The 14,770-nt window shown below is 40.5% G+C and overlaps 1 protein-coding gene across 1 annotated transcript in view; it reads left to right on the top strand.

Annotated features, from left to right (window-relative positions):
• The first annotated feature begins 6,965 nt into the window (after nucleotides 1-6,965).
• Nucleotides 6,966-14,770, top strand: part of CRYBG3 (crystallin beta-gamma domain containing 3) — a 103,181-nt gene continuing 95,376 nt past the window's right edge. Inside the window, exon 1 of the mRNA XM_031672287.2 lies at nucleotides 6,966-7,289. Coding sequence (XP_031528147.1) covers nucleotides 7,141-7,289 — 149 coding nt within the window. The 5' untranslated portion in view covers nucleotides 6,966-7,140. The remainder of the gene's footprint in view (nucleotides 7,290-14,770) is intronic.

Genomic DNA, 14,770 nt, shown 5'->3' with positions numbered 1-14,770 from the left:
AAAATATACATTCTTCCCACCAACTTTCCTAATCACGTTTGAGGCAACTACCACCAGAAGAATGACTACTAGGTCAATGATCTTTATTTATGCTCAATCCAGATCTTTTTCAGAATTTTCCAGTTTCTTGTTTTGGTTTGTTTTTCTGAAATGTAAACTGATTAATAAATTTTTTAGTAAATACATAATTTTTAAAAAGTTCTCTGACTACCTTCCTCACCTACTAAGGAAAAGTTTTTCCAGTAGCTACTTCTTAAATTTCATTTAAAGATACCTTTTTTCTAAGCTAAATTGTGTTTTAAGGTACAGAGACTAAATATACCTACAGAATGTCCTTAAGTGGTAGGAAGAACTAGAATGAAAATGGCAGAATTTTAAATGAATAAGTTAATTTCCATTCCCTCAGTCTGCATGTGGTTGATAGTTTTATAGAGACAAATTGTGTACTGTGATGTGGTCAGCTTCTTTATTTGATGATGTGCATGACTGATCATTTGAAGTGGAGTTCCTGTTGAACCAGATGGAAATAGAATCATCAATTTGAAGTTACTTAATACCAGCTGTTTTTATGTAAGGTACATAAAAACAATTGGCTCATTTAATTGTCTTCCAGACTTGATACAATACTGCATGAGTATAGTAGTATGTCAATACATTTACCTGCAGTAGAAGTAAACCAAGTGACTTATGATGGAAACTGACCCCCTAGAAGTGCTTATTTGTGGAGCTGAAAGGAAAATAGAATGCAGAAATGAATAAAACTTAAAAATGGTTGTTAATATGAAATCAATTTCAAGAATTATCATTTTACTTCGATATTAGAGTCAAAATATTCCTATTGCAACTTTTTGTCTTCTGTTTTACCCTTTTTCGTAGGTAACTCCTTTTTTTTCTCTTTATCAATGAAAATTTGATTGGAAGCGGTGAAGAGGGAATTCAGTTGCTAACATAGACTGATGGAAATATTTGATGTAGGCTGCTTTTGTATTATATGCAAAACCAGTTAAGTTAGTTTGATGTATTTTTACAAATTTTTTTCAAAATTAAAGTGGGGTCATTGAGAAATATACTTGCTACATTTCTGAAAAATCAAAATTATATCCTCTAGTAGCACTTGATTTTATAAGCCCCATATGGGTTTTTTGCTACTACTACATTTAGCAATATTTTTAAATGAAATTTCATGAACATTGGCTAATGTTATTATTTCATAATGGACCATGTAAAATTTCCATAAATAAGTATGTCAAGTTTATATTCGGCACTGTATTCAGTACTTCATCACCCCAGATTATAAACAAAGTAAATAGACTTCCATTCTATACAAAGAAAATTCATGTTAAGGAAATAATGCTAATCTCAATTTTAAATTAGGTAAAGGCCTTATGTGAAAACTGTGGCTCATTTTATATGACAGCATGTATCATTTCCAGCTGCTTTCTCTCTCTAATCAAAACATTTGCTCACAATAACAGCTGCCTCTGTGCCTTGTTTTTAAACCATTTGCAGCAAATCAAACTGAGAACAACGTGTCCATAGTAAGAGAACTCAGAATTCTGGGACACGTCTGTTCTAAAACTTCCAAATAAGAAAAAAGGAAAGCCAATTCACAAAGCAGTTACTTTTTACTCTAAAGGTTTGTTTCATGAGCCCTAATAAATAAAACTTACAATCAACATTTAATATAGTGCAGTCCAGAAATTTATAAACAACGTTCTTTTTAGAATAAATACATTTAAAATTGTATATCAGATACAGTGCATAGCTTATGTACTCAGATCGATTATTTTGGGAAAACAGAATATAGGAACTAGGTTCCTCATATAATAGTGATTATTCTGAACCATTATCTGTGTCATGCATATGAAGCTGTATTAATCCCAAAGTTAATATTCTACATGTGACTATATTTTAGATAGCATTTGACTCAAACAAAAGACATCAAACTGAACTGGTATGAATAACTATTTTGGAATACATTTTATAACCTATGTTTGCCAGAGAAATCCTTCTATTATACTCTTTAGAATACAATGTTTTGTTATTAGCAAATTTTGCACTGATTAAGAAGTAAATATTTGATTGTTAATATTCTGATTTTGTAAAGTATTCATTTTTCTTCATAAGTATCATCATTATATCAAGGGGAGAAAAGAGTAAATAATTTAGGTCAGACTAACTAACACATCTTAATTTAAGCATTAAAAGATGTGTGTTTGAAAGATATCAATCTCCACATGTTCTGGAAATAAAAACCAGACAAATAATTCAATAAAACTTCACATATCCCATAGAAGTCTGAATAACCAATTACTAAAAATTTCACCATCTGCTCTCATTGAAGCAGCAAGACTGAGGCATTTCCCTGTGTTGCACACCATGATAATCAGAATGTAACAGAATGAGAACTACTAACATCATTTTTCCCCCTTTCTTATTTGCTGTTGTGGTTCTTAATGAAAACCTGAGCTATACAAAGGAAAGGGGAGAATATTCCCCCGCCCCACCTACTAATTGGGTGCTTATACACAGTAATAGCTTTTTGCTGCCCTGGGCAGCATGACATTGTCTCATTTGGCCACGCACAGCTATTATTCTAGGAGGCAGCTAGTGAAGTGCCCCAATCCATCTGCTTGCTTTTCATGGGCTGGTGCTTTCCTTGATGTTGACAGCTGTCTTAATATTCCTGAGCCACCTGCCACATAGTAAATACTGTGCTCTAAGATATATACAGAAGTTTATCCCTCTGGTGGACTTCTCAGAACAAAGAGCTTAGCATTTCTAAACTACCCTTGCATCCTTGTTGAAATGCTTCGGGGATCAGCACTTTGTTCTCACACTTTTGAGGAGCACAGTGCTTACTATGCTTTGGAAATGGTAGTCCACTTACAGTGTGATGAACTTCAGCTTTTCTCACATGTCAAATAAGCTAGTGAATTGCAGACTTTCTGTGGAAGTTGTGGTCACAGGAGGCAGAGAGGAAGAGAGCATACTGACAGTTATCTCTAGTGAGCCTTCCTGGAAACGTGTAGACTAAGTTGAGGGTCTATCCTAGTTATGCCCATAGAAAGATTGCCCCTGTCCTACTCTCTTTGCTCATCTGCTTCCTCCATCAAACCTGCTCCTAGAGGGAAAACACTTGATCTTACTCATCACTGTATCTGTAAGAATGAGTGTGAATCTGACACACAGTCGGGACTCAGGGACAGATCCACATTTTAAGGTATCTAAAGAGTTTTGCAATTTCTCTTTAAAGGAAAAGATTTAAAATGAAAAATAAAAATTCACAAAAGTGAATGAAAAAATAAATCAAATTACCAATTTAAAAGGTTGGCTAATATTACAAATATCACAAAGTCTAGAAAATCAGTATTTTTTCCATTAACTCCCCCACATGCCTCTATAATATTGTTTCTTATACTTTGTCTACTCTTTGATAGGCTTCCCTATGACAATCATTTTCTAATATCATTTTCTGTACATATAATGGAAAGGTAATTCAGTCTTTCCTCCAAATTGGTTAAGTGTATTTATTATTGAGACAAGGGTTACATAAACATACAACACTAAACACACACACCCAATGTTGTGGTACTGCTACAGGTTTGTGCCCTACAAACAAAAATTTTGATAAATTCTATTTTACGTGATTTTCACTGAAAAAATACTGGGGCATTTACAGTTATAAAAATTGTATACACTACATTAATGAACATCTTACTGTTATGAGAGAAATTACATCAATTAGAAGTGATTCTTCCTATTTCACTTTTGTCTTTTGATGCCTGGAATACTTTTCCACAAGTCCCTTTTGCTATTTTACATTTAAAAATCTTGTTTCACCTCTACTACCCACATGCTTTCAGTGTTAGGGGTCTTAGGATATGTTTATGTCTTGTTAGTACCTCTGGTCCTGTATCTTGGGTGTAATGCTTGGTGAGCTGCACAATGGACAAGTTGGAATTTAAGCAATAACAACTATACTTTGGAAAAGCTGATAACCATATAAATATATCCCATTAAATCCGAACTGAATGTATCCCCAACACAAATTTCCCAGCAGATCCCAAAGTGCTCGCAGTAATTCCAATACCAACTGCCTCTAGGAATAATATGATGGAGGGGAAATCCTAGAGGAAAGAGCTTGTGGTCTTACTTGCAGTATAAATACTTGTTTTGGCAAATTTCATAAAAATGCACGACCAAGCGATCGCATTCCTGAATTCACACTGGAAGAGACTGTGCCGGTGAGATGCCTTGAAGTTGTGCTTCATTAGCTTCACAGAAAATGTGCTTCTACTGTAAGTACTCACTCACTAAATGTCAGTGAATGAATTGACTGGAGATAACTGTGCTAAATTAGCATCTCTAAGATGCTTACAACTCTAAAATTTAACGGGAAGTTTTTACTGACTTCCTAACTCTACCTTAGATCTTAGAATTCAGAATGTGTTGTTATGAGTTCAGAATATAAGGATGGAGGACATTAGTACTTGAAAAATAAAGAAATGAAAATTCAGGGGTCATTGATTTATGACTTTAAGCTACATTTTCATAGACAAAAGTTTGCCTTAATGGAGGCTGCGCATTACTCATTCACTCAGTGTGGAGATCAGAATATTGTTAGATATTGTTTCCTTCCTTAAGTAGTTGCTTTTGAGGAAAAAAAAAAGGTTTGTATTGGCACAACTGTTCATTTTAGGTGCCTCTAATAACATTTATATTATCTTATACCCTTCCAAGATGTTTATTAATAGAAGGGATTCTAACTAGATGAGCATTAGCTTTATTTCTACTACTTACACTGTCACCACAAATACTGTAGAAAGTTTCTATATGAATGAAGGACTTCACACATCATGATTCTGATGCCTTCTCGTTTACCCCGGGTAGTGGCTATTGAAAGAATATGATTATCACAGCTTTGTCCCTGACAGCTATTTTTTAGAGAAATTATTTTCTTAAAGAAATAGCATTATTAGTTAAAATCATAATTCAGTAATAAATCTGACTGGCCCCCACCCACGTTTATCTCCAGAAAGACCTCCTGAACAATCCACCCTCTGGGTAGGTATTAGAGCGCAGGGCCTGCTTTTGTCACAGTACAGGTGGTGGACACATCTGGTAGTCATTTAACATCCCTTTGGGGAGATTAATTCTCTAGGCCTTCTAGCTGGAGGGAACAGTTTGTTTCGAACTCTCTTTGCTTTCATATTCTCTGAGCTTTCTGGTAAGTGGGCCTTTAATGGAAATAAGACTCGAATTAGGAAGTCTACTTTTCTTATTCTAGTGTATTATTCTACTTTTTCCCTGTTTTCTCAGACTCACAGAGAAAGAGAAAAGATTTGCCAAAGAGAAAGTGCTGGTCAGTCTTGAGGGATAGTCTGGAATGAACCCAGCAGAAGGAAATGGGGCTGATTTAACTTTGGTAGTTATTGCCATCAGCTGGTGCTGAAATTTTGATCTGGGGCTTATAGACATCCAGTCTACTCAGAAGCAACCATCTCCTCCTCCAGCACTCCAAAACCAGAGCAGGTGATGACCCTAGGGTAGCTTCCTTCCCCTCCCCCAAGTCAGAACTGCCTTGGACATTTCACTTTTATCTCATTTACTTGTATAAAATTTTTAGTGAACAGGTGTGCCATATCATGTCTGTGATTTCTACACCCTCTCAGGTGTAAAGCAGTTGGCTTTAAAACAAAACACCTGGGGTAAATGGGCCTCGATGTTTTCTCTACTAGCTACTAGGGTGTAAAAACTGAAAAAAAAAATTCATGCTACTATCTTAGTGAAATAAGTCAGACACGGAAGGACAAATACTATATTATATGGATTCACTTATATGATGAATCTGAAACAGTCAAATCCATAGGAGCAGAGACCGGAATGGTGGTTTCCAGGGGCTGGGAAGGGAAAAAAGGGAGGGGAGGAATTAGTCAAAGGGTACCAAGTTGCAGTTACACAAGGTGAGTAAGTCCTAGAGTTCTTCTTACAGCATATGTCTATTGTTAATAATACTGTATTGTATACTTAAAACTTTGCTTAGAGGGTAGATCTTACATCTTAAGCGTTTATAGTAATAATAATGAAGGTGGAAGGAAGCTTATAGCCGTGATTATTTTATGACATAGATTGTGTTGGTGGTTTCATGGTGTCCATTTATCTTCAAACTCATCAAGCTGCATACATTAATTATGTACAGCTTTATGTATGTAAAATTTTAAAACACTAAGAAAATTCAGACTACTGTATTTAGACATTATTTAAAAGCAAATCTTAAGGACATTTTGGTTTCCAGATTTCAGTGCCGTCTGTGTAATGACTACAAATATTTGTTTCAGCGTTTACAAGTTTCAGTCACACTTGTTTCTGATCAGTGTCATTTTTGCAAGAGGGCTTGTCGGGGAGTAGTGGGTAACACGGCGTGTGAGACGCACAACGCACATCTGGGTTACTCCACACGTAGTGAGCCAGCCAAACAAGAAGAGTTGTTGACAGACCTCACTTCTGGGACTCAGCCGTAGGGCAACCTCATCTTTTGCAGCCCTGGTGGAAGCTGTTTTAGGAAGAGCTGTTCGTTAGCTGAAAGGCAGCCCAGGGCACTCTGGCGCCGATTTACCCAGGTGCGTTCACAAACTTTAGTTCATGAACCTGTTTCAAATGTTTGATAACTGTTCCGTGCACTGGCTGGAGGATAGAAAAACAATCCAGAAATAGATAAAAATTGAGCGCTAAGACAAATGAGCTGGCAGCCTGAGCTCGTTTGGGCGGGAAGCCGGGAGCCCGGCGTCGCGGGGTGGTGCGTTCCCCTCCGGGTCTCAGGCCCGCGCCAGCCGCGGGGACCCTGCCAGCGGCGGCGGCCGGGCCCGGACTCGGGGCGGGGCCGCGGCCTCTGGCTCCTCCTGGGGGCGGGCGGGCCGTGGGCGGGAGGAGGAGCCGCCACACAGCGCGTGAAGGAGCCGCGCTTCGAGCGCGTCTCGCCCGCGCCTCCCGCCCGGGATGGACTGAGCTGCGCCGGCGGCCCGCGCCGAGTCGGCCCTCCCTCACCGGGTCCCGCGGCGCCGGGCCGGGCTGCGGGCGCAGGACACCGCGTCGCGCGTTCCCCGCCGACGGCTCCGGACCGGCTGCCGCTCCGGGGAGATGTCCGGCGGCCGGAGGAGGGGCGGCGCCCCCTGGCACAGCTTCTCCCGATTCTTCGCTCCCCGAAGCCCTTCTCGGGACAAGGAAGAGGAAGAGGAGGAGAGGCCGGGGACGAGCCAGCCGCCCGCGCCGGGCCGGGGCGCTGCCAGGTGGGAGCCGCGGGGGACGTCGGGGGTCCTGCGCGGACTCGCGGGGCAGGGGCGCCTTGCCCCACTGCCTGCAGCCCGCCGCTCTCGGCCGGGCTGCGCTTCGCTCGCCACTTTCTGTTCTCCTTCCTCCATTGCCCAAGTTTCGTCCTCCTCGCCTAGTTCCCGTGCCGCATCACTTGGTTCGTTCAATCTGGGCGAAGTGCGTGGCCCGCGGCCGGCCAGCCCGCCCGCGGGCGCTCTGCCTCCCCACCTCCCCGCCTCTCCTCCCCGGACGTGAGTCGGTTCCCGTCCCACACTCGCGTCTGCTCTCCAAGTTCTGTGGCAGAAGCCAGTCCCCGGCGTCCTGCCGGCAGTAATGGGAAACAGTTGTGAGCCCGGCGTCCGCCAGGGCGAGGAGGGAGCGATCTGAGAAAACCACTCGTGCGGGAAAGGTGACGCTTTGGGGCGCCAGCTGGTATTTTGCCATCTTGTTCAAATTTTCCCAAAATTATTATTATTTTTTTAAAGAATGGTGATGCCTAGTTCCCAAGACTTCATCAAAATGTTAAACTCTCGCCAGGTTTATTTACCATTGCCTGACGTTTAAATGAGGCCGCCCTTTACCCGTATCTCTAAGGAAACATCTGCCTCAAGTTTCCAAACGGATTCCAGAAACCAAGACTCGCGCTGTCTTGGTTTCAGTAGTGAAAACGTGCCCCTTATCTGCAGCCTTGTCTCCTTCCTCCACCTGCTGCTGTAAAATCGAAAAAAAATTTTTTTAATCCGTGTCTCATGAAAATACCTTGAATCCTTTCATCCGTCCCGAGGGAAAAAGAGGGGTTAAGTGAAATGCAACTTGCTGTTTTAAACTTGGGATGAGAAGAGAGGCTTACTGCTCCGTCTTCCCCCAAATTGCGCTAGAGGAGTGTAACCCATGTGGTTGAAAGGACTTTAGGTGTTAAAGACTTTGTGGAAGGCTTCAAAGAAAAATGGATAGAAAACCTAACTGTAACCGTGACCGAGCTGATTCTGTCAGTCAGTATTCATTCTGGTCTTGTCCTTGGATTCTAGCCGTTTATATGTTCCTCAGTTTCCTTCCTTGTGAACCGTTTCCATTATGACCTTCTGTTAATAAAATGCCGCATCTTTCCAAGAAAGCACCTATGTTATAATTAGTAAACTTGTGGGAAGCTTCAGCTACTATTGCCCTATTAAGACAGAATTTAAAATTCAGAGTTACACAGTAGTTAAAAATAGTTTTGAAGTCTGACAGGACCCAGAATGTCCCAGTGCTGGTGTGGGCAGACAGCCTGTGGTGCCTGCCATCCCTGTAACAACACTAACAGTCTTGAATAATGTGGAAGCGGTGCTTAAAAGAAATCCCAGGTAGACTCAGCAAAAGTTGGAAACTCGAGTCAGCTGTTAAAAGGGAATAGGCCGGCTAGTTTCAGGCTCATGCCAGAATTGTCCTGAAGCCCTGCCTATCTTCCTGCCCTGTGTTGGTGTTTTAGACACTTCTCAAATCTAATTTTTCACTCCAGAGCTAACCACTTCAGCAACTTGTCTCTTGTCTGCTTACCACTTCTCTATTCTCATCATCTCCAGAGAGGCACAGACTGGCTTTTCGACAATGAGAATTTTAATTGTGCTTCTATGAACACTAATTTTGTCCTCATCTCTTTTAGAACTTGCCAGATGTTAAGGGGATAGCAGATAATCCTTTGTGAGGGTGTTTTACCTTTTAAATGAGCTTTAAGCTATCTTTTCAAGGATATAAAGGCCCACAAAGCCTTTACTGAAAGTTTAATGAAACAAATGGAAACACTCAGTAGTACGGAGTGTCCTAGTAACACAACACCCTGTGCTAACAAGATTGGAAACAGAATTGCAATTCGTCACCATGATCTTATTTCAAAATGAAAGGGTATTTTGACTGTTTCTTTTAGAGGCAGTAGAAACTTTTGGTTTTGATGGGAGCCTGGTGTACCTTTTGTACTGGTGATTTTAGATGCAGGGGAGTCTGTTCAGCAGACACAGGATGCTTGGTGTGGTAGGGATGTAAAGATGACTGAGAAAAGGGTCCTTTCTCTAAGGAAACTGAGAATCTGAGACCACTTGAAAATAGTCATACTAGCACTTATGGCACTTTACAATTTTCAGGCTTCTTGTAATAATACTACACTTGAGGTTGGACAAACCTGTATGATCCACGTTCTCATTTTACTGTTTAAAAAAAAAAGTTAGTCTCATAGCTACTTTTGAACAAGTGTTAAGTCCTGTGCAGTGCCTGCCTCTCGGAGGCCCCTTAACATGCATTAAGGATTAATATATGTATTCTAACTTTTCAGAGTACTCAAAATGAAATGCATTCTTTCCAACGTGTACAGTATCCTTTTCTGCACTCCCATTGTTGACTTACATGAATTTTGTGTTGTAACTTCTGCATGTACAAATACAAATGGGACGTGAATTCCTTAACAGAATTCCTTAACACTTAAGAACAGAGTTACAAATTAAACACAAACATAACCACAAGACCAATAAAAGTAAAATTTACAGCATTATCCTGACAGCTCTTTTTTGGCTACTCACAAAATGCATATTGGTACCAGCTGGGACAAACACAGGGTCTTTGGGAGTTGCCATCACTGTACCACTCTACCAAAACATGATTCAGGTTTTCCAATATTTCCCTATTTGAACCATAGGAAAACCTTTGCTTTTATGGTGTGCTGTAAGTTATTTGGGCATCATTTGGTCTGAACGCATTTTTTATATATATAGTGTTTGCTGCTGTTCGTTCTCATTAACCCTGCAGCAGTTAAAGAAGCTCTGTTTGCATCAATACTGGTGTATATGTGAATTCAGGTGTTAACAATTGAATTGCTTGTCAGTACTTAATATCTTGGGTGGTTGACCAGATCCAGGAAATGCTTATATTAATTTGTTTTAGATTAGACAGAAATGAAAACTGCAGTGGAATTAAATCCACTGTTGTAATGATTAGCCCAGTTTATGAGCATGCAAGGAATGGACTCCTTAGAAGTGATAGGGGAGAGCAGGGAGGGCTTCGTGGTAGAGGTGGTTTTACCTGGGCCTTCAAGGCACTGGTAGTGTTTTCCGTAGGTAGAGAACTTAGCCAGGAGATAGAGAGCAATAGGGAATGGGTCCTCTGGGCTGAGCAGAGGCTTTCAGGGGTTATGATGTCTTGGGGGCTAAGTACATTAGTGGGGCAGAGAGAAAGAGGCGGTAAGAAAGTTAGATTAGAGCTGAGCCATAAAGAGTGTTTACCTCTTGATTTAAAGTTTAGAGAATTTTAGTGAAGTTCTCTTAAACAGTTACTGCTAAACTGTGAAATCTGGAGGATACCTGCCTTCTAATTTGCCCTGCTTTCAGAGTGATTGCTCAGTTTTGTTTCTTTGCTATATCACACATTATGGACATGTTTAAAATGAGCTCCGTATAATGTTTGTAACTTGGGAAGAGGACAGATAGGTGGGAACAGCACTTATCAAGAGCTGACTGTGCACTTGCTCCTGGGCTGGATACTCGGACTTGCAGCATCTCATTTAAACATCACCCTCAGTCTGAAAGGTTGGTATGCTAATCGCTATTCTGACAATTGAGGAAACTAAGGGTGAGAGAGTTCTTAGTGGTGGACACTTCCAGCATCTTGGGTGGGACAGTTCATTGTTGACCTGGACTCTCCTGTCCTTGCAGGATATTTGGCATCTGTGGCCCCGCCTACTAACTACTAGAGCATCCTCCAGTCACTGGGATAACTCAGAACACCCCCACCCAGTTGGGTAGGGGAGGGAGTGCTAGCACTCCCAGTGGAGAATGACTTATGCCAAATCATGCCAGGAGCAAGATTTGAACTTAGGTTTCTCTGACTCCAAAGCTCTGGTTCTTTTTCCACACCATCCTGCCCTTCTTGAACTGAGTAGTAAGTCAGTTGGACCTTTCCTTCCTTTGTTCTGGAATGGACAACATTTCACTTATACTCTTTTTGACTGTTCCTTTGAGTATCCCAATATAGTGTCATTGACAGAAGGTGAGACAGGATCACCAGACCCAAGGACAGGGCCTGTGTTTCATTCCTCTTCGTGCCCTCTTTGCCTTGCTCAGGTGAGGGAGTGAACCTCTGTTTGTTGATGGAGCATGACAGCCCTTATTAGTGGCTTTCAGCCCGGGGTGGTATACCTCCTGCCCTCAAAATGGGCATTTTGAAACATGGTTGGGTGGTGGTCTGTAAAGATCTCTAGGCAGAGAGATTGGCTCTTGATTTAAAGTTCAGAAAATTTTTGCTTTTCACCATGACTGAGTGTGATTAAGTGGGTGGAGCCAGGATACTAATGGGCTGTAGTGCAGGAGATAGTTTCATAAAAGATTCAGTACTGCCCTTGGTTCCAGCGTGAGAGCTGTTGACCTTCAAGTTAAATGTTGACCACAACATCAGTTATGTGGGGAAAGGGAGCTTTCTCCTCTGAATTTTCATGGTGATTGCATTTTCATTGATTTGAAAACACTATAGAAGATAATTGGTCACTAGTTTAGTGGAATGAGATACCTATGTGGTGTTGAAAGCCCACATCCTTAGTTCATGCCTGCTACAGTACAGGTGACTGGAAAATTCCAGGAGTCCTCTGCCATGTGTACTTTGTGAGGATCTTGAGCTCCCAGGTTAACGGAAAGCACAGGACCTACTCTTGGCAGTGGAGTAGAAATACAGGCTGTGGAACTGTACTTCTTTTCAAATGAGATTTCTCTTTTGGGTTTAACAGGGTGTCTGCCAGATGTCTAACCTGGGGATTGTGTTTCTTGCTGAGGACATTCCTTGAAAACTAATTCAATTGTACACTTTAAATATGTAAGAGTTGCAAGTGTACCTCAAACTGGCCTGCAATAAATTTAATCAGAACTTCTGACTTTATTAAAACAAACATTTTTGGGTTCTTTTTTTCATCTCAGTGGAAAATATGTAAAAAGGACAATAGCAAATTTTGTAAAGTAACAGGAAAATAGTATTCCCTCAATAAAATACTTCATTTTCTAACCAGAGTTCTGATGAAATATACTGACAGGTATACCAGAAATGCCAATACAACTATGGTAGCAAGAAAACATAGGTTGATGTAAATTGAAACTAAGGAAAGTAATCCAGGCTACCTACTGAAAAGAGAGGATCAGCATGAAATAAAAGTTGAAGAAGTCCTATTTATTTTGAGTCTTTGTTCTATAAGTTGGAGTGACTGCTACGTGTAAAGTGTGTTGCTTAGGAGTGGGATACAAAGATGAATGAAAGGCCAAAACTACTCTCAAAGAGTTCCTGAAGTAATGGAGGAGATGGACACGTCCATCTGCTTTCAAGATGAACTCATTATAAGCCAGGCGGATACTCAGTGTGCATGACTTGTTTCATTCAGAACACGCTGTTTTGTGAGTGTCAAACATTGTTTGAGGACTGTAAGTGGGCTTCACAGTGTCTTCTCGCATTATTAACTTTTCTCGGAGCATGATTTGATTAGCATCCTTTCCCAAGCAGGCTGGTGGGGAGGTGTGGTGGTAACTGTACCAGCAGGGTGAATGCGAGTGCTTTCCCTCCATCCTCCTGCCCTTTCTTGACTCCATAAGGCTTAGACTGGGACAGAAAAGCAGATCCTTTCAAAAATCAGCATTCCAAGTGAGCTGGGATCCTTATACAAAATGGTTTGCTGCTGATGGAGAAACAAGCTGACATTTTGGGACCAGAAGTAACTCCTTCTTAATGTTTATTTGGCAGTTGTGAATGCCAAGTGCTGGTACAACTCCAGCAGGATTATCCCTCAGTGTTTAACCCCTGGGGGTATTTAATTGGAAGTGTCCCAAAGGAGTGAAACAACTGTTTGCTTAGTCAGGTGTGTTTCCCCCCTCCCCCCCCCCCCCCCGATGGATTAGTGGTGACAAAACTAAACCACCCTTTATTGAGGCTCTAATAAGATCCAAGCCCTATGCCTGGGGCTTTAAACATATGCATTCCTTTAATCCTCAGAGCAACCTTATGAGAGAGGAATCTTTACTCCATTTTACAGATGCATAATTTGAGGCTTGGAGAGTTCCAGTAGCTAATCAAAAGTCTCACAACATCTTGTGGTAGAATGAGGAGTCAAATTTTCCTTCCTGAATTCAAAGCCTACTGCATTATGGGACTGCTTCCTCTGCTTAATTGGGAAGATCCAAACAGAAGGCAGGCCTTAGAAAATGGTTTTGAATGGAAATAAGACAATGGCTTGCAACTGGATGTCTGCCCAGATGGCCTGTGTCAGTGCCCATATGATAAAGAATTTATAGTCTTGACAACTGAGAGAGGAAAAAATGTATATTTATAAAATTTATAGATCATTCAAACACTTAAAAAATCACCCTCCTTCAGAAGAGTTACAAATTAAGACTGTAGCAAGATGCCATGTTCCACCTGTTTGATAATCAAAACTTGAATTTGATATGGGGAAATGAGAGCTCTCAGACATACTGTTGGGAGTATAAATTGGTGAATCACTTTGGAGGGCAATTTGACAAGGTCTGTCAATATTTTACATTCACATACTCTGATTTAATAATTTCCTTCTAGGAATTCTGTTGAATGTATACAGTTTACAAACGGGGCAAAAATTGCCTCTACAAGTTTAGTCATTGCAATGTTGTTTTAATAAGCCAGAAATGAAAAAAGTGGAATTCCATCAATAGTAGACTAATTGGTAAATTATGGTATATCCATGTGGTGGAATATCACACAGCTGACAAAAAGAATGTTAAAGTTTTTTATGTATGGATAAGAAAATATCTCTTAGATGCATTAAGTAAAAATTTTTTCAAAAGCAAGGTACAAAGCTTTGTGTATAGTATGCTCCATTTGCATATAAAAATGGGGGTTGTATAAAAAGTCTGTTACTAGTGTTTTGTTAACTGTTTAGGGAGGATGGAGACTGGGTGAAGGAATGAGAAACAAGAGGGAGGCCTTTCATTTTAGACCTTTTTATACTTAAAAAAATTGGGGGAGGGTACAGCCTAGCATGCACGAGGTCCTGGGTTCAATCCCCAGTACGTCTGTTAAAAACAAATAAATAAACCTAATTACCTGCCCCACTCCCCAAAAACATTAACAATTATGTGAATTATTTATATTAGAAAAAAAAATAAGATTGGTTATGACCTAGTGTGTATCTATATAAGAGGGGAGAAACAAGAGAATTTATCATCCTGAGTTGGCAGAAATTCTCCAAAGGAAGAATGTAATCCATTAACTTGTTCAAATGAAAGAAGTTATGATTAAGGCTGTAAACAGATGGAATATATATAATGCAGAATAATTTGATATTTTGATACTTTCTACAAGTATGAGTGAGGATTATGCATTATTAATCTGCAATGTTAAAACTGAGTGGAATTAACAGCTTCAAAAATATCAACTCACTTTTGTGAGATCACCTACATCATACACCGTGAGTAGCAGTGTGACTCTG

This window comes from Vicugna pacos, chromosome 1 (assembly GCF_048564905.1).
Source record: "Vicugna pacos chromosome 1, VicPac4, whole genome shotgun sequence".
Taxonomy (NCBI): Eukaryota; Metazoa; Chordata; class Mammalia; order Artiodactyla; family Camelidae; genus Vicugna; species Vicugna pacos.
The sequence above is the reverse complement of the archived record's forward strand: the minus strand, read 5'-3'. Positions and strand labels throughout refer to the sequence as shown.